Raw genomic sequence first — 17766 nt, 5'->3', positions numbered from 1 at the left:
TGAAGATTCTCTGATGAAATAAAGCCTTCAGGACCAGCCCAGGGGATAATTGTCTAGTTATTTGGGAATATACTGTGATCCAGAGGAGAAATCATGCCCTAAGAATGAAATTTCAGAGTGTAGTCCTGTAGCCCTGAAAGGAGGCCCAGTTCTGAGAATGGATGTAGAAACTGTATCCTGCCCACGTTGTGGTTTTGCTTTGTCTTTGCTGCTCTGATGCTGTCGGAAGGCAAGTACAATCAAACCAGAAACTCTTTCTGTGAACGTTGTGTCCATTTACTCCATGAGATATAAATACACATGCACCAGGACACCAACAGCCCTGGATAAAGTATGCCTGTGGGCTACCAATATGCTGTGGGGATCTCAGAGGTGCATCTTGAGGTGTGCCAACCCAGCTCATAAACTCAAGCAATACTAAAAGGGAAAAAAATGTTCTTCCATTTCTCATTTTACATGTTAATCACCAAAACCAATATTTATACCCCTTTCTCCATTTACACTTTTTTTTCCCCACAACATTTTTAATGTGGAAATTTCAATGGCTAAGACACAAATGTCATTTCCAATCAAACCAAAGTGTCAGCTTGCATCCAGCATGTGGGGCCAAACCCAGAAGTCAGGAGGGCATTCAGCAGGGAGAGCCCTTTTATTAAAAATGTAAGCAAAGAAACCCTAATTATGATTCCAGATCTCCTGCATGTGGTATAAATAGGAATAAAGACGAAAGCTGGTTGCTTAGGCTCAGTGGAGCTAGGATCAGAATTAGCTCATGATTAGCAACTTTATATCTCCAAATGCACAAACGCAAATTTTGCTCCAGTAGACAAATTGAAAATAAAACCAACTTAATTTTTATTTACATGGTTTAGACTTTCACATGGAAGTTCTGCCTACTTGCACTTGTACACAAGTGGGCATTCAGGGATAGAAAAAAGATTTGGCGCTTGTGAATTATACTAATTTAGAAAAGTATAAATGCAGACGATCCACAGGAACAGAATTTTTGCAAACAGACCTAGAGAAATGAGATGGAGGCCTTCCCGAAAAAATGTTCCCATTCGTTCACTGGTACGTTTGCGATGTTTGTTTCAGACCAAGAAATTGCTTAAAAAAAAAAAAAAAAAAAGGTACTGTTTAGATACGAAACTCCTGGTGTGACTGTTACTCAGTGAAATCGATTGAACTGGGGGGGGGAAGGAAATAAGCGCCCCACAGCGCCACAATTTCCACACCACGGAGACAGCACAGGGCCCCCAGTGGGAACCGCGGCTCCCCGGACATGTGGTTTCAATATCCGTAGGGTATGTGGCGGCCGCCGCTGCACAGGACGCCTCTGGCCCTCCATTCCTTGCATACTGCCACAGGCTTGGCAGATCAGAGGGGTGGTTTTGCACAACGTACGGCACCCAGGAAGGCACAACGTACGGCTCCCAGGGAGGCACGCAGCAAAGTTGCCTGCAAACAGCTTGCTGGGGAACAGTGTAGATCCGCGTGCGCTCTCCTATCTCTGCAGATTTTCTTTGCAAAACCCCTGCAGGCAGAGTTTGCTTAACTAGTTGAACTGGCTCTTTCTGTCTTGTTTTTTTTTTTTTTTTTTGGCAAACTAAGAATTTCCTTCCTGATAAAAAAGGGACGGCAGGCTCCCCGATTGGGCGCTGTGTTGGAGAGGATGTGACATCAGGCACATCTCTCACTTCGCTGGGTTGCTGGCTGCCTCCCAGGGCAGCTGGGGAGCTGTTTTGTTAAATCCCAACCCAGGTACTCGAGTTTCTGCATGAAGTGCTGCTGGCACCACGTCCCAGTCTGTTGCAAGGTCTGTTTGACTCGTGCGCGGAGTCTGCTGAACAGATCACTCCCACTGCCGGGGGCTCACCGGGGACGGTGGAATTTGAACTCTTGAGACCAACCATGAAGTGAAAAAAACAGAAATTGGACAGACGGGGCTGAGATGGATGATGAGGCAACAGATCAAAATGACGGCAAATTGCAAGGAGCCGGAGGTCAGTCATCTGCAACATCTCTATCAAACCCGCTGATGAGGGGTAAGTGACGCTTCTGCCTCACCGCCAGCCTTCACCTCTGTCAGCAGCAGCACAGGGCAGGGTTAGGCTTCAGTGCTGTCCTGCTCCCCATGTCCTGCTCCCAGGGCAGGTCCACAGTCAGTCCCACACAACGTCCCTATGCCCTTGCAATTCAGAAGGCATTTTGATAAACTGTTCCTCTTTGATATTGAATTTTTTCTTGTTTTTTTGGTGTATCACAGAAAAGAGTGTCTGGTGCTGTCCTGCAGTTTGTACAAGTGGAAAAAAAATGCAGTACTCAAACGACAGCATGCTGAAAAAGAAGTTGCAGTGTGGCTTGTTTGACTTAGATTAGTGCCAGCTGGAAACTCAGCACTGGCTCAGTTCCTCTTTTCTTTTTCTTTCTTTTCCTTCCCTTCTTCTTTCTTTCCTCCTTTCCTTTCCTTTCTCCTTTCTTCACTTAATTTTTCTTTTTTGCTTTTAACTTTTTTTTTTTAATGTTCTCTTTTTTGCTTTTCCTCTTTTTCTTTTTCTTTTCAATGAGCAGAACCAAGTGTTGTTGCCCACGCTGAGCCACCAGCCCAAGCGGGTTCTTCTGCAATGGTCAGGGCATTGTGGTCAACTGTGACAATGAATGTTGTGATCACCAGTGAACAGTTATTCAGGCAAATGGCCTCAGTCTGATCATTGCTCTGTTGTCTGGCCCAGAGCCATTGGAAATATGACATGGTGACAAAAGAAAAGTAATTTGACTTCACATAATGGTTTAGCTAGACATGTTCCCTGTAGCCCTGTTTTCTGAGAAGCTACTTCTTCAGCTGATGTCGAGTGCAGTGGGAATGAGGTAAATTAAGATAATGTGACTTTACACTGTCCTTTGTCCTTTCTGGGGATTTTCAGGACACTTCCATTCATCCCAAACAGAAAAATAAGACCTGAAAAACAGATGACCAGTATATCTGCTGTGTTGTCTGCCTCTCATGCATGTCACCTATGTAGATACCAAGGCTGGGGTGGAAGGGAAGGGACAGCAATGTTATTAACAGTGTGAAGTGAACCTGATCCGCACTGGAGATGAGCTCTAGCAAAATGGAGTCTGGAAGGAGGGGAGCCCACACGCCACACTTCTGCACATAGATAATTCGAAAATCAGGGTTTGGTCCATTCCTCTTGCGTCTACCTGCTCTTTAGCAGAGTCAGTAAGCTCTGCTGGGGACTTACAGCAGGAATGTGTTGGACTCTGGTCACATACAACAAAAACTTCAGGTGAAAACCTTTAGATATGAAAAATACCATTCATAGTACTGTTATACATAATGCCATAGGCATATGTATATGCAAATGTGTATGCATTCCTCAGCCGAAAGGATTTCAAAGCCCCTTGCAAGCTGCACCGTGCATGACTGCTGCAGAAGGAAACCAGCCTGGGGACAGGCACAGAGTCTGCAACACCCTCCACATGGTCAGAGGCTGGAAAAATGTACTTTCAGCCATCACCACAAAAACGAATGCTCTTCTAGAAAGGTCCTGCAAATGCTCTGTGGTGCATAGGGAGCAGTCAGGGTTTGCACGTTTGTGTGGTAATTGCCGTAAGGCTCCCTCTGTGTACATCACCCTCCCAGTGTTTAAGTGCCCAAGTGATGGCAAGCGAGCAAATATGACCAGAATGTAACCTCTGGGCTGGCTGGGATTTTCAGTGGTAAAAGTGGAGCTAAGTGACCGAATGCCACTGAAAGCCATTGGTTTTTGGACCTCTAGGTGCTGAAGCTATTGAGACCTGACTCAGCTTGCCTGTGGTCTAAGGTGTAGGTAAATTTCAAGTTTGAATTAATGGTCTCATTCCTCTGAAAAAGAGCAGTTGTACATAGTTTTGGCAATCAGAAATCCTAGTTGCTGTGATGGTACATGCAGTGAACACAGCTGTGCCACCCACGTACACCGGCCTTGCTCCTTCACAGGCAGCTCTAGTGGGCAGAGTGTTTTGAGGACTTTCCTGAAAAGTCACTATTTCAGGATTTTAAAAGTCCATGGCCAGCTAGCATTGGCATTTGCTTAGGCTTTAATCAAAAGCCTGTGTATGGTATATAATAAATACTAATCATCTGAATTACTGAGGGTGTGCCTCATGTGCTGTGCAGAGCAGGGAGTGAGACCCCAGCGTCCACTGCAGCCTCCCTCCTCTTCCAGGTGAGAAACACAAGCTCCTGCCCAGAACAGGCAGAAAACAGAAAATTTGTGGTTTGCCAGAGGGTGATCCTTGAGCGCAGGAATGGGGGAAATTTGCCTTTCCCTGCAGGGCATGCTGCTTCAGGGCCGAGGTGTTTGCTGCAGATGGAGCTGGGGTAGGAGAAATGCAGCTCGGGGCCACACTGTTCACGGTGGCAGATTTGGAAGAATGTTGCAGCAATTACTCATCAGACAGGCCTTTAAAGCCCCTCTTCCCAATGTATCCAAGGCTAGTCTGAAGTTACTGTAGGCCCCCACTTCTATTTAGAAAAAAAAGCTTTGTTTCCTCTCATTACAGAATTCCCAGCTTTTTATTTTCCACTCACATTTTGACACTTATGTGGTCAATCTTTTATTTTGTTGTTAAGACCTGGCAAAATTACAAGATAATGGCTACTCCACAGATGACTGTGGTCTGATCTGGCTCCTTTTTAGAGTCTCATTAGAAACCTGCCTTTTCTCAAGCAAGCACTGAATGGATAAATTCTGCACATGGACGTGATGGCCCGACCGTGCACCTTCCTCTTTATCACTAGAGTGCTCACACATCAATACAACAACTTGGTAGCTTGCCTAAAACCCCACCTGTATTTGTGTGGCCACAAAAAGATCAAGCTGCAGCTCAGAAAACTTTTTTCTCAGTCTAGATTTTTAGAATTATTGTAAACATGCTCCCCTTGCAACTCGTGCAGATTGGGCAATTGCATTGGTTTCTAAATGGGAAAATCAAAAGCTTTTTACAGAGCCTGGATACACAACCAATGGTAACACAGGCAGGATCAGCAAGAACAACAACATGGTCAGATAAGCATGATATGACACGCATCACTTGAAGCAAAGCTGTTTTAGCCAATTAATGATATAGTGCTTTAATACTTGTAGCATAGTTTGGCTTTCTGTACAAGACCAGAACCACAGCTTCTGGAAATGGCTTTCCATTCGCTGACGCCAAAGCATGTTTGTGAACTTCCTGGAACTACATGTTTGTTGTGAGACATGGCCCATGGAACACTGAAGGAGGTGGGCAGAGCTCAAATTATGCCAATAGCAAAGAATACACTTTTCTTCAAAAACTAATTGATGTACGTTACCCAGATTTCCTGTGTTTGTTTCTCTTTTCATTTCATGTACTCAGTACCACCCATAAAGCTCTATTGGGGTTACACCTCTACCATCCTTTGGCCTTCTAATTTTAAGGCTTCTCCCAAATATGAATCACATAGTGAAAATAGTACCAGATTGGAAAAGATCACTTGATTCATGAAGTATTTTCTTGTTAGATATTTCTGTACTGCTAAATAAAAGAGATTGGGACCATTTCTGTCTTTGAGACCAAATGATGTGGACTGACTTGCCTTTACATCTTCCCTGCTTAAAGCTCAATGCTGAATTATCCTCCTGGCTTTCTTTACTTGGCAGTGCAGATTTGCCTACCAAGTCTGCATTGTCTCATAGTCACAGGCAGTAGTGGAATAGCTGGCAGGTTTCAAAGTGTCCACCCAACACCTAGTCTGTAGGCCATGGTTGTTGGATCACCAAACACCTTCCCCATTCTCTGGCAACAAACTTATAATCTGGAGGAAAAGACCCAAACCCACAGCTATAACAAATAGATGCTAAGAGCAGGAGAAGGCACCAAGCTTTCTCCCCAGGGAGAGTGCAGGAAGGAGACTGCCCTGTGCTCGGAGGAGGCACAGCCGCATGGTTAATGGTCCCTCCAAGCCTGCTCTCCAAGATGGCTCTTCTTCAGAATCCAAAGCTGATGGATAGTCATCTTAAATGCACCTCTGAGAAGGATATACTGACCAGATAACAGAAGCTCCAACCACCAGATCAGTGTCCCGTCTCTGGTCATGATCAGTCTCCAGGGGGCACAAAATAAACCTGTTCCACTCGTGTAATCTAGTATAGTCCCTGAAAACCTCCACGATACATCCAAGTCAGTCATCGAGGTTTACCCTGTAGTTAGTGGAAGGAGAGTGGGACTTGTTCAGCGAGTATAGCAAAATGCGTTTCCAAAAGAAGCTGGGTGAAATGCCCTTTGCGAATACTTCTGTTCCTTCCCAGGGGGAACCTGGGACATTGACATAGATCAGACGTTGTTTTTGAGGCAATTGATGCTGAAAGAGAGAAATGTCTCCAAGAAGAAATGTTGCTGTCAGCTGGGTCTCAGCCATAAAACCAGTAATACTGAAGATCCCCTTCTATTAATACTTGTATTTTATGTACATGCTGTACCTCACTTTGTGGTTTCAATAAAGCAGATAATACAGCTATTACTTAAAATGCACTGCTGCACAGGCTAACACTAAACACTGAAAACTGAAAGGCAAAATCAACAGGTAACACAATTTATCTCCTTGTACTTTGGCACCTTCTCTTGCTATGCATTGTTGACTCCAGCCCAGCTCTGAGCAGGGGTAAATGATTGAGCAGTCATACCCTCTTCAAAACATAGTCCTTTTGAGCTAATTGGTAAAGTGCAGTGAGCTTGTGAAAACAAAAGCACTAGAAATAATTCAAAGAAAGGGGCAAGCTCAGTCAGATCACGGTGGTGTTCTGCAAATCTCTCTCTCATGTTCTGAAGGGAGCGCAGCTGCGCAGTGCCAACTTGGGATGAGTTAAAAACGCACCCAGAGAGAAGCCGTCCTCTTGCCTCATACGCTCCCAGCAGCTGCTCCAAGGGAAGCTTGGGAGCTCGTCTAATAAATCAGAGACTTTTACTGGGGTCACACAGCTGAAGCAGAAAACCACTGATGAAACAGTCCACAGAGCCTTTTTCCTGTTTTTCTCTTTGTACAGACCTTGTTTCCGACTGGTCTCCCTTACACGATGCCTCCATCCATGGGCGTCTGCTTACGCTGAAGAAACTCATTAAACAGGTACCCCTCCGCTTGGCTGATGTGGTTTCTGCTGGGCTCGCTCAGTTGTTGAATGCAGTCTGGGCTTTACTGTGAAACCTCAAGGGTGAGAAAATCGTGTTGACCACAATGCAGTGAAATCTGCATGTAACAGATTATTTTTCTTTTTCTACAAGCGGTTCATTGACTCTGTGCACTAAGCTGGTGATGTATCAAAATACCCTAGCTCATACTTTAATTCTGGTGCAGGCAATGGTACCCCAGTTCCTGGGATCTCCAAGTGGCTGGGGGATTCCTTCTGCAGCTCCTGCACCTGTGAGCTATGTTTGGTTCCTCAGGGTGGGGCAGCTCCAGACTCAGGCAAGGTTCTGGCTGAGGCTTCAATTCAACTACCCGCATTCGTTTCTGAAGTGCCTGAGAGAACCCAGGTCCCCTTTTCCCACTGCAGAATGCCACAACTAGGGAGAACCAATTTCTGAATCTCACTGCTCGGTTTCTTTGAAATTCTTGGATTTAGCCTGTGGAGGAGTTGATGGAAAGGGAAGGGTTATTGGTGACTCCTCCAGCTTAACCTTCTGGAGCACCAAGATTGCTGGAAAAAAGTTCCTGTAGAATCAAACCAATGGTTTCTAATGCAGGGGCTGGCTTTCCTTCAGAGCATGCCATGCTCTGACCAAAGACCAGAAAACACCTCAAAAGCAACTCAGGATTCAATCCAGTCAAACAGCTGCAGACTCAGCAGGCAAGAGGTCAGAATGCTTGAGCCATGTAAAAAGGCGGCAGTCATGACCCTGCCAAAAACTCTAGCAGAAATTTTTAACCTTTTTTTTTTTTTTTTTAACATTTCAGAATTTGTTATTCATGGTGCAGTAGAAATAAAATTATTCTGAGTTCCTAAAAGGATGCCTCTATTGTCCCATCAGACAGTCCATGGACTACAGCTTTCTGCACCTATTAGCGATGTGTAGAAGGCATGACCTCTTTCTCTGCTTACCTATTGAGATCAGCAACTCCAGGTAGCTGAGGAAGGTGTGATCACATAAAGCTTTAAAGGTCATTATAGAAAGAGCTGGTTTTGTTGTTGTTGTTGTTGTTTTGTTTGTTTGTTGGTGGAGTTTGTGTGTGTGGGTTTTGTGTGTGTGTTTGTTTTTGTTTGGTTGGGTTTTTTTTGTTTGTTTGGTTTGGTTTTATATGAGGGTTTTGTTAGTTGGTTGTAATGATATTTCCTATTAATTCATCAGGGGAGTGATGTGAATCTTGTTACAGCAGACCAGGTGTCTCCTCTCCATGAAGCCTGCCTAGGGGGTCATGCTGCTTGTGCCAGTGTCCTATTAAAACATGGTGCTCAGGTGAGGGCATGATGGACAGACCATTGCCTCCAGTGTTGGTATGTTGTATTATCACATTTTAATGCTAGGCGATGTACTATTTTATGACAGTGTATCACTGTGGTTTACACTCTGTACTTAGTTCAGCTTCGAGTACACACATTATAAAAGGCACTTCGTAATAAAGCAATCTGAAAAGCACAAATATAAAAACCACTTATAACTGTTCTTCAGATGAAGGTGAAATGTTCCCATCGTTTACTGAAAGAATAAGTTCCTCTTGCAAAGGGTTTCTAATCCTGCAACAATTAAGGGTGCATTTACTTTTCTGCACACACTGATCCCATTGACATCAACATACAGTCTTAAGTAGAGATGTAAGACTGTTAGGATCAACTGATGATAAAATGGGAAGAAAATGGAAAAAACATGCAAGTACAGTGATGAAATAGGTGTGTCTCCTGACCTCTACTTTTTAAGTTAATGTCAAAATTCTAATAAGAAAATTAACTAATTATACATATATTACCTTTCAGTTTAAAATAAATTATTAAAAATAAACAAACAAAACGTGGGAGGTTGCACACTTTCAGCTAAAAATGGACTGTTTCAGGCAATGGCAGGTGTGTTTCAGCTGATATAACTGAGAAATGGGCAACTTGGTAACTCCTGAGAGACCCTAGAGTGGCACTGGTTAGACTTTCATTTGCAGGAGGAAAGACTTGGGGACATTTTTTTTTAAGACTTTTAAAATGATCTTTTTAATACAAAGTTGTAACCTTCAGAAGCAGTGGGCAGTTTTTGCAAGGAAATAAATAAAAAGTATTTAGAACCCTATTTTCTGTTGAGGAACTGGATAATTTTAATTTATTTTGAAAAACTGAGAAGACTAACAAAAAGCCTGATTGTGGTTTTTTTTTCCCCCAGGTGAATGGAGTTACTGTTGACTGGCACAGTCCATTGTTTAGTGCTTGTGTCAGTGGCAGTGTGGCTTGCCTGAATTTATTGCTGCAGCATGGAGCCAGCCTACACCCACCCTGCGACTTGGCATCCCCCATCCATGAAGCTGCTAAGAGAGGTAACCCCATGGGCATCTGCATCCCTTTCCATGTTACTAGCAAGGTGTTGAAGTAGGAAAGGGAGATAAAGAAGATAATTTTCTTGATTTGGGTCATGTGAAATACCTTTCTAGTTGATCTGATCATAGAATCATTTTGGTTGAAAGAGACCCTCAAGATCATTGAGTACAACAGTTAACCCAACACCGGCACTAAACCATGTCCCTAAGAGACTCATCTATGTGTCTTTTAAACACCTCCAGGGATGGTGATTCAACCACTTCCCCGGGCAGCCTGTTCCAATCCCTGACAACCCTTTCAGTTAAGAAATTTTTCCTAATACCCAATCTAAACCTCCCCTGGCGCAACTTGAGGCCATTTCCTCTCACCCTGTCACTTGGTACTTGGGAGAAGAGACCAACACACACTTCGCTACAACCTCCTTTCAGGTAGTTGTAGAGAGCAATAAGGTCTCCCCTGAGCCACTTTCTGTCACCCCTGGTGCTCACCAAGGGCAACTCGGCTGGGCTCTCAGGGACCTCTGTGTTCGTATGGTGACACCTGGAAGGGGTTGCGTTGTCCAAGTCAGTTGCCTACAATGTGGACATCTGAGGGAGTCGTCTGGCTATCTTCAAAAGCAATGGACAGAAACACAGTGTGATTTGTCTCATTCTTGGTAGATGTCTGAAATGAATCAGATAAAATGTGAGGGCTTTAGACTGTTTTGCTAATCATGGCTTTGCAGCTCCCATTTTCCAGGTTGGCAATACTGGAGTGGATGAAAGCATTGCACTACCAGCTCTTGACAAAACATTGAATCTTTGCCGAGTTACACTGCTGCAATAGAGGATTTGCTGAAAAAAATCCCTGTTCTCTGTGAGTTGACTCTTCCTTTATCCCTTTTAAGGTCATGTGCAATGTGTTGAATTCCTCGCATCTCATGGGGTAAATATAGATCACAACATCAAGCATCTGGGTACTCCGCTTTATGTAGCTTGTGAGAATCAGCAGTTGAACTGTGCCAAGAAGCTACTTGAGTCAGGTAAAAAGAAAAAAGAAAGGATGGTGTACTTTAGTTTCCTGTAACATCTATCTTTGGATTCTCTTTGCGTGAAAGATTTAGAGGAACTCATGCTCTGGGATCTGGAGATGTTTTGCTTTTAATGGCAGCCCTGGGTTAGTTGAGGTAGCAGAGTAACCACGGTCTTCTTGACCCAGGAATCCAGCTTTACAGCTCCCAGCAAAATGATGGGTGATCCTGGATTTCACAAGGCCGGTGATGCCTGGAACAAACACCACCCCTTCCAGTGTTTGTGTGTGTGATGCTGCAGTTACCTGAGTGGGCAAGGAAAAAAAAATAATTTTTTTCTTTTCCTTCCTCTTTATCCAAAATAATCGACTCAATCATTTTTGCATAGTATTTCTGCGAACATGTTTTCATTCCCAGTGAGTTCGTAAAAAGTTTAAACATTTCCAACACAGAAAAACATTCTGCACTATATACTTCGCATCAATCAAACCTAGCTATAAATCTAAGCACTTGGATAATTATACAAGACCATTTCTTGTTATATGCAGTAGTGCACCTTTTCTAACCAAAAGGACCATATAACCTAAAGTAGCCACATAGCTCACACAGAAGCAATGGACCAACAAAGCCTCTTCGGAAAAAACAAGGCAAGCATCATGTAGATCACCTTACGCACTATTTGGGACAGTTGACTTTTTTTGGAAGAGGTCAAATACAAATATCTAAATATTAAATGTTTGGCTATTATTTTCTGGTTTTTACCGTTTTGGTTTTTTGCTGACTTCTATATATGAGAATATGTACTATAAAAACATTATAAATATTTCTGAATTAGTTCTACAGCTCACCATTCTTAGGGTGTTTTAGAAGCCATTAGCCCAGGATAATGGATAGGGGGACGCTCATCAGGGACACTTGCTTATATCCTCCTCTACAAAGGGGCTCTGGAACATTTCCATCTTCATATTTTCACCCCAACAGATACTTAGGCATTTGGAAATCTCACCAGCTTAAACCTCTGGTACAGAGCAGGTTGAAACCCTGCATGTATCTTAAGAGAATGGGACCCTGGGATGGGCAGCAAAGGTGGGACATAGGTGGAACTACATCTTTGTCCTGCTTCAAGATATCCATGGGCTAGGCATTCACTGTTCCTCTGGGATCAGTTTTTAGTTGCAACCACGCTCTACCTCAACCAGTGTGAGTTGTACGTTGCAAATTGTAGTACCAGTCCCCAGCATTAGGAAATACACTTCTGGGTGGATGCTACAGCATTTATGGGTTATTCAGAGAAATAGCAGCTAGTATAGGAAATGGAAATAGGCTACAGAACAGCCATTATTCTATGTCATTATTCTTTGCCATCTCTTGGTGTTCAGGAGCAAATGTGAACACCGGCAAGGGCCTGGACTCCCCTCTGCACGCGGCTGCCAGGAATTGCAGTGCGGAGCTGGTGACACTGCTGATCGACTTTGGAGCAGACATTTGGGTGAAGAATGCTGAAAGCAAGAGGCCGATGGAGCTGGTTCCACCTGGCAGCCCTGTGGGCCAACTATTCTTGCAGAAAGAAGGTACCTCTTACTGCTTGTTTTGTTTGTTCACTTGAGAATCATTAGGGAAGTACCACACAAATTGCTGCAAAAGGCCATGCTATTCCATGCCACAAGCACCACAAAGCTGAGGATAACTAAGCTTACCTCCATTTGGTGACATATGGATGCTATGTTTTCTAGTACCAGAATATAGTGGTGCATTATAGGGATAATGGTAACAACAACAACCCATCTTTCAACATCCAGATTGTGTATCTGCTGCATCATGGAACAACTGTATGGAGCTTGCAGTATAATGCAAAATAGAGTTTAGAGTGAAAAAACAAGCAAAACGCTCCTTGGAAATTAATGGTGGCTTTTTCTCATTACCTAAAGTACTGAAGTTACTGAGAGTCTCTCAGTTCCCTTGTTTCTGAGACGGAAGTAGAGCAAGAGGTGTTATCTGGAGCGTGTTGACAAACGCAGGCAGAAAATCGCCTCTGATGAGAGTTGAGGCTAGCTGGTGAGCTCTAGGACTGGGATGTTTAGTTATACAGTATGCTGATGTCAGGTACATGCCAGATACTGGTCTCAGCATAAATGCAAAATTGCAACCAGAAAAAATTCAATGCATGTGATACAGAAAAAAAAAAAAAAAAAAAATATATAGAAAGACTCTTTTAGTTCTTTGCCTTTTATTGTTGAGCCAAGTTCTTATGTAGGTGCAAATGTGTCTTTAAAATTAAAGACTCTACGTTAGGGTTTTGGTGGGCATTAAGGAAAATTGCACAAGGATAATATTATGAATATATATATATGTTTATATGTTTATAAGCTAGTCTTTTTTTAAAGGCCAACATTATGTGCTGAATAACCCAGCAGTATCAAACTGTAAGCTTAACCTTTAGGAAGTGCTTATTTTGTACCTGTAAATGAAATAGTTCCCAGTCCATTTTATTTTATTGATTATGAATACTTTAATGAGAGAAATCTAACTTACTGGTCTTCAGAAAAATTAGAATACGGTCTATTGTGTCTAATAATTGGTGTACTTGTGTTCTTCTTTAGATGTTCTCATTCAGTCAGTAAACTATACACATTATTAGATAATCTGGATTTGCATTATGTTAAACAAGCTGCTGACGGTGTGCCCCATAACTCTTATTATTCCAGTTACATGTTGATGTGATTGCTGTCACGAATAGATTTATACCAAGGTAAAACTGGAATAATAAATTGATTAATCAGGACCTGCTTGAGACAGTAACATGAAAATAATAGGGTGAAAACAACTGTGATGTGCATTTTATGTATGAGCAACGGATATTTGGTTTCCCAGCCTAATCTATGGTGCACAGAGTAGTAATCTTTTCAAACACCAATCCCTGCTGTGTTGGACTCCTGACTCCCATGGCACTACACGTGCCCTGTTTATTTGAGATAAAAAAACCAACCAACCAACCAAACAACATTTCAGGCACACCCTGTGGAGCTGGGCCAAGAAACTCTGTTTGGGCTGAGCTGGCAGCTTGGGCAATAAGGAACTTTTTAAAGTGAAATTCAGCAACCAAAATCACAAATTATAAATGCTTGGAGGGCATTTTGCGGCTGAAGACTGTTTATACCATGTTCTCCAACGTGCCCTTCTCCAAGTAGGCTCATGCCTGATGGGCACCTGATGTCTAACTTGGTTGGCTGGCTGAATGGTTGCAGCCTGTAGGAGTGGTGCAAACATTTCACGCAGAAGTTTGGCAATATGCTGTAGGGATCACAGTCACCTCACCAGGCCCATGGCACCTCAGCACTGGCACGGCAGCAGCCCCATGCCCAGGGCCAGAGCAAGTTGGAGGGAGCGAGTTTTTCCACTAGAGATGGGTTGGTGAGTGCACTGACCCAGAGTTGCCCCAGGACTAGCCCAGAGCAGGTATGCTGTGTCTGGTGGTCTCTCTTCCCAGGACTTCACCACGCTGCCGGACCACCGCCTACCCTGCTTGCATTGCAGGGAAAGTCATACATGTGCGTGGGAAGACTAGCTGAGGATCCAGAAATGCACTGTTTTTGAAAAGCCTGGTCGCCCTTGCTAAATATTTTCAGCATACTGACACTGCTCGTGTATTGATAAGTCTTTAGTTTTTCTTTTTTTTTTTTTTTTAATGGAACCTTTTTGAAATGAGATGTTTGCAGACAGGACATTTATCTGTGGGATATGAGTGACCAAACACATGTGTAGAGTGACACTGCAATAGCCAGTCTCGCTTGCCCGGTATCGACTTGCTTTGTTGCTTTTTCCATAAGCACAGGGTAACTCATCCACTGACTCCTAGCAGGAGAGCACAGTCCTTACAATAGCGCAGCGACCTTCAGCCTTGCAGGAATGCTGGAAAGGTGGTGTTCTGCACGAGGGAAGATTCGAATGCTGGTTAAAGCTGCCACCTCACTGCATTTTTGCTGCAGCCCCTGTTTCCTTCCTACTGTACTTCACTCCTCCTCCAGCACTAACATTTTGCTTCTCTGGTGAGCACTCTTACCCACTGAGCAGGCAGACGTGGTGGGTAGCACTCAGACTGTCCCCTCCCAGATCACTGACCTCCCTCTCGCTTTCTTCTGTGTCTCTTTTTGTCCCTTCCCTACTCCCAGCATCCAACCCCCACATCCACTCATTTTCTCTCCCCGCTTTGTCCTTCTTCCCTCCCACAGCCCCCCTGCGACCCTCTGCGCTTGTGACCCTCGTGTGCTGCACACCGGGGCACAAATGACACAATGGGGGGCTGAACATTGACAGGCACCACAGTTAAAAGCATCGCACAGGGTACACCTCTTTGTGAAAAGGATAAGCCCCTCCCAAGCTCTGGAGCCCTCAGCACAGGAAAGACATGGACCTGTTGGAGAGGGCCCAGAGGAGGCCACAAAAATGATCAGAGGGCTGGAACAGCTCTGCTGTGAGGACAGGCTGAGAGAGCTGGGGTTGTTCGGCCCAGAGAAGGCTCTGGGGAGACCTTATTGCAGACTTCCGGGGGCCTGTAAGAAAGATGGGGACAGATGTTTTAGCAGGGCCTGTTGTGTTAGAACAAGGGGTAATGGTTTTAAACTAAAGGAGACGACATTCAGGCTAGACATGAGGAAGAAATTGTTTACAATGAGGGTGGTGAGACACCGGCCCAGGTTGCCCAGAGAGGTGGTGGATGCCCCATCCCTGGAGACATTCCAGGCCAGGCTGGACGGGGCTCTGAGCAACCTGATCTAGTTGCAGATGTCCCTGCTCATTGCAGGGGGTTGGACTAGGTGACCTTTGAAGATCGTTTCCAGCCCAAACTATTCTATGATTCTATGAATCTATGTTTATACTTCAATAAAAGAAAAACCAGCATAAATCTTATAGCAGGGTTTGTATTTCTCAATATCAGTTAATCTAGAACGTTTTTTTAAAAAAAAGGCTTATATAGTATTTCTTTTACTATGTGTTTGTCACTATTAGGAAATACATCTCAAGAAAGTGGTGGGCTGCAAATTTGAATCTCACTGGGGAATCAGGGCAGCAAAGGACTTTGAAGAAAGCATCGATCATCTTTTTGTCTCAGACAGCACAAACCACTTCACATTGATGGAGCTTAAAAGAGAAAGACTGGCACTGCTAATGCTAATTGTGATTGTGTAGTGACAGAGTGACTAGGTTTGAACTGAATCACAGGTGGGCTAATGTCCTTTGGTGGGCAGAGGTCTGGATTTTCACTGCTGAGCATCCTGGGGTGGCCACACACGCCTTGTGCGAGGTGGGTTGCAGGAGTTGGGAGCAATGGCAATGCACGGCTGCTGTTTCAGCTTTACAGTTTTGGTGTGATAAAGCCACACATGTAACCTCTTACTGGCTCTTTCTCCAGGGCCGCTGTCCTTGATGCACTTGTGCCGCCTGTGCATCAGGAGGTGCTTTGGACACAAGCAACATCAAAAAATAACTGGACTTCTCCTCCCAGATGAGCTGAAACATTTCCTTCTCCATGTTTAAGCCTTCCATGTTCAAAATGGTGCCTTTAAAGATGCAACCAGGTTTGTTGAGGAAAGACTCTTCTAATCAGTAGTATTGCCAATGCCTGCAATGTTAATTTATGATAGTTGCTGGTCTCTAGTAAATCCCCGGGTCCAAGAAGCACAGGACTGACCGACTCAGTCCTCACTGCCACCACCCCTGGCAAATCCATCACTTGGAAAGGAGCAGTTCTTCATGGTTGCGTGCTGAAGCTTGAAAACGTGACTGAAGAACCCCCTGGGAAGCATAGAAAATGAGCACAGAGTTTTAAAATAGATCTCTTGATTCTCTGTATCCTGGCACAGTTTCAGAGGGCTTGTGGTTGATAGCCCTTTACAGAGACAACATGTATCCCCACCTAGCACTAATAGCACTTCACATGTATATTAAGGATATTGAGGAGAGCTGCACTTTCTCTGTGAGCGGCATTCATCTTCCTGTCATTTGCGAGGGCTGTACCCACACCGCTGCACAGATAAAGAAAGGGAGTCCTCTGGCAAATGTTATTTATTTTCCAAGTATATCACACTGTGGATAGATGAGCACCAACCAGCAATCATCTGAATTTAGGCCAGCATCTGAAACGGGTGTTTCTGCTGTGACATCAAGTAGGTCACTGCTGATGGCAACTCCCTACAGAGCAACAATAGAGAGGGGAAAGTTTTTAATCATCTATTAAAATCACTTATTCCTGATGCTTTGAGACATAAGGGAGGCACGCTTCAGTACTACACATTTTCTCCTTGTAGCATATTATTTTTCAAGGACACAGTCTAACAGGCCATCAGTTGCAGGCATTGGGTGCTCCTCCTCTCTGCCCTGACAATTAGGTGATATTTCCTAAGCATTTCTCTGCACGCATCAGAAAAAAACAACAGCTTCCAGCCCCTTTCTCCACTCAAGGAAAGAGATCATCTTAAGAGTGAGATATTTTTTTTTCCTTGGAAAGAAATGTCCATTTATGACATTTTCCATGGAAGCGATAATAATAACACCTCTAATGTGTGGTCATGAAACAAACAATGAAAGTACTGAAATTATAGTCTATTCCAAATTAAAAAGATAACAGATAATTTCTGCCCCCTCTCTCAGCTGCTGAGCTGCTGGCTCACGGTACGTGTCTCTCAAACAAACATAACATGTGGTTCTTATTCCACTGAGGTTGTAAGGATAAATATTTTCTCCAGCTGAACTTTAACACTGGGTGTTTTTCTCTCCCTCTCAGAAACGCATCCTGCTGCCACAAAGCAAAGTGCTGTTATGACCACTCTGTGCTCTCCCAGGCACTCCTCTGGGAATATCAGGTGCCTGATACACATGGGAGTGAAGATGCTGAAGCTCCAGCTCTTCTGCCCACTGTGTCACCCCCGCATCAGAGGCGCAGGAACACGGACTTTGGTGATTTTGGAGATACTTTTATTCCTGACTTCACTGTAAAGACTCCCGCAAGAGTGGGCTTGGTATGCAAAAATTGTGATGACATCATTAACGCCAGCAATCACATATATCTTAGCTAAGCTGCATCTGGATTGAAGAGGCAGGGAAGAGACAACGAACCTAATGCTTAAATTTTTAAGATTAAAGTGTGAAGAATCCCTGCATTGGTGACCCATCTGAAAGATGCAGATCCAGCTTATTATATTTTAGATGATGAAAAACCATTTTTTATGTTCTCGTTTTATT

The 17766-nt window shown here is 43.8% G+C and overlaps 1 protein-coding gene across 2 annotated transcripts; it reads left to right on the top strand.

Annotated features, from left to right (window-relative positions):
- The first annotated feature begins 1765 nt into the window (after window positions 1-1765).
- On the top strand, window positions 1766-17445 carry ASB9 (ankyrin repeat and SOCS box containing 9). Of its 2 annotated transcripts, XM_065640119.1 has the most exons (8): window positions 1766-2045; window positions 7053-7132; window positions 8353-8460; window positions 9367-9517; window positions 10405-10539; window positions 11907-12098; window positions 15938-16103; window positions 17309-17445. In XM_065640119.1, exons 1-7 carry the CDS (start codon window positions 1952-1954, stop codon window positions 16060-16062), a joined length of 885 nt encoding a protein of 294 aa, XP_065496191.1. In that variant the 5' UTR covers window positions 1766-1951; the 3' UTR covers window positions 16063-16103; window positions 17309-17445. The 2 variants fall into 2 exon arrangements, with proteins under 2 accessions (XP_065496191.1, XP_065496201.1); XM_065640129.1 differs by lacking the exons at window positions 10405-10539; window positions 15938-16103; window positions 17309-17445 and adding an exon at window positions 10243-10373 and having other exon boundaries at window positions 11907-11984.
- Window positions 17446-17766: the final 321 nt, after the last annotated feature.

Source organism: Caloenas nicobarica, chromosome 1 (genome assembly GCF_036013445.1).
Source record: "Caloenas nicobarica isolate bCalNic1 chromosome 1, bCalNic1.hap1, whole genome shotgun sequence".
NCBI classification, from domain to species: domain Eukaryota; kingdom Metazoa; phylum Chordata; class Aves; order Columbiformes; family Columbidae; genus Caloenas; species Caloenas nicobarica.
The sequence above is the reverse complement of the archived record's forward strand: the minus strand, read 5'-3'. Positions and strand labels throughout refer to the sequence as shown.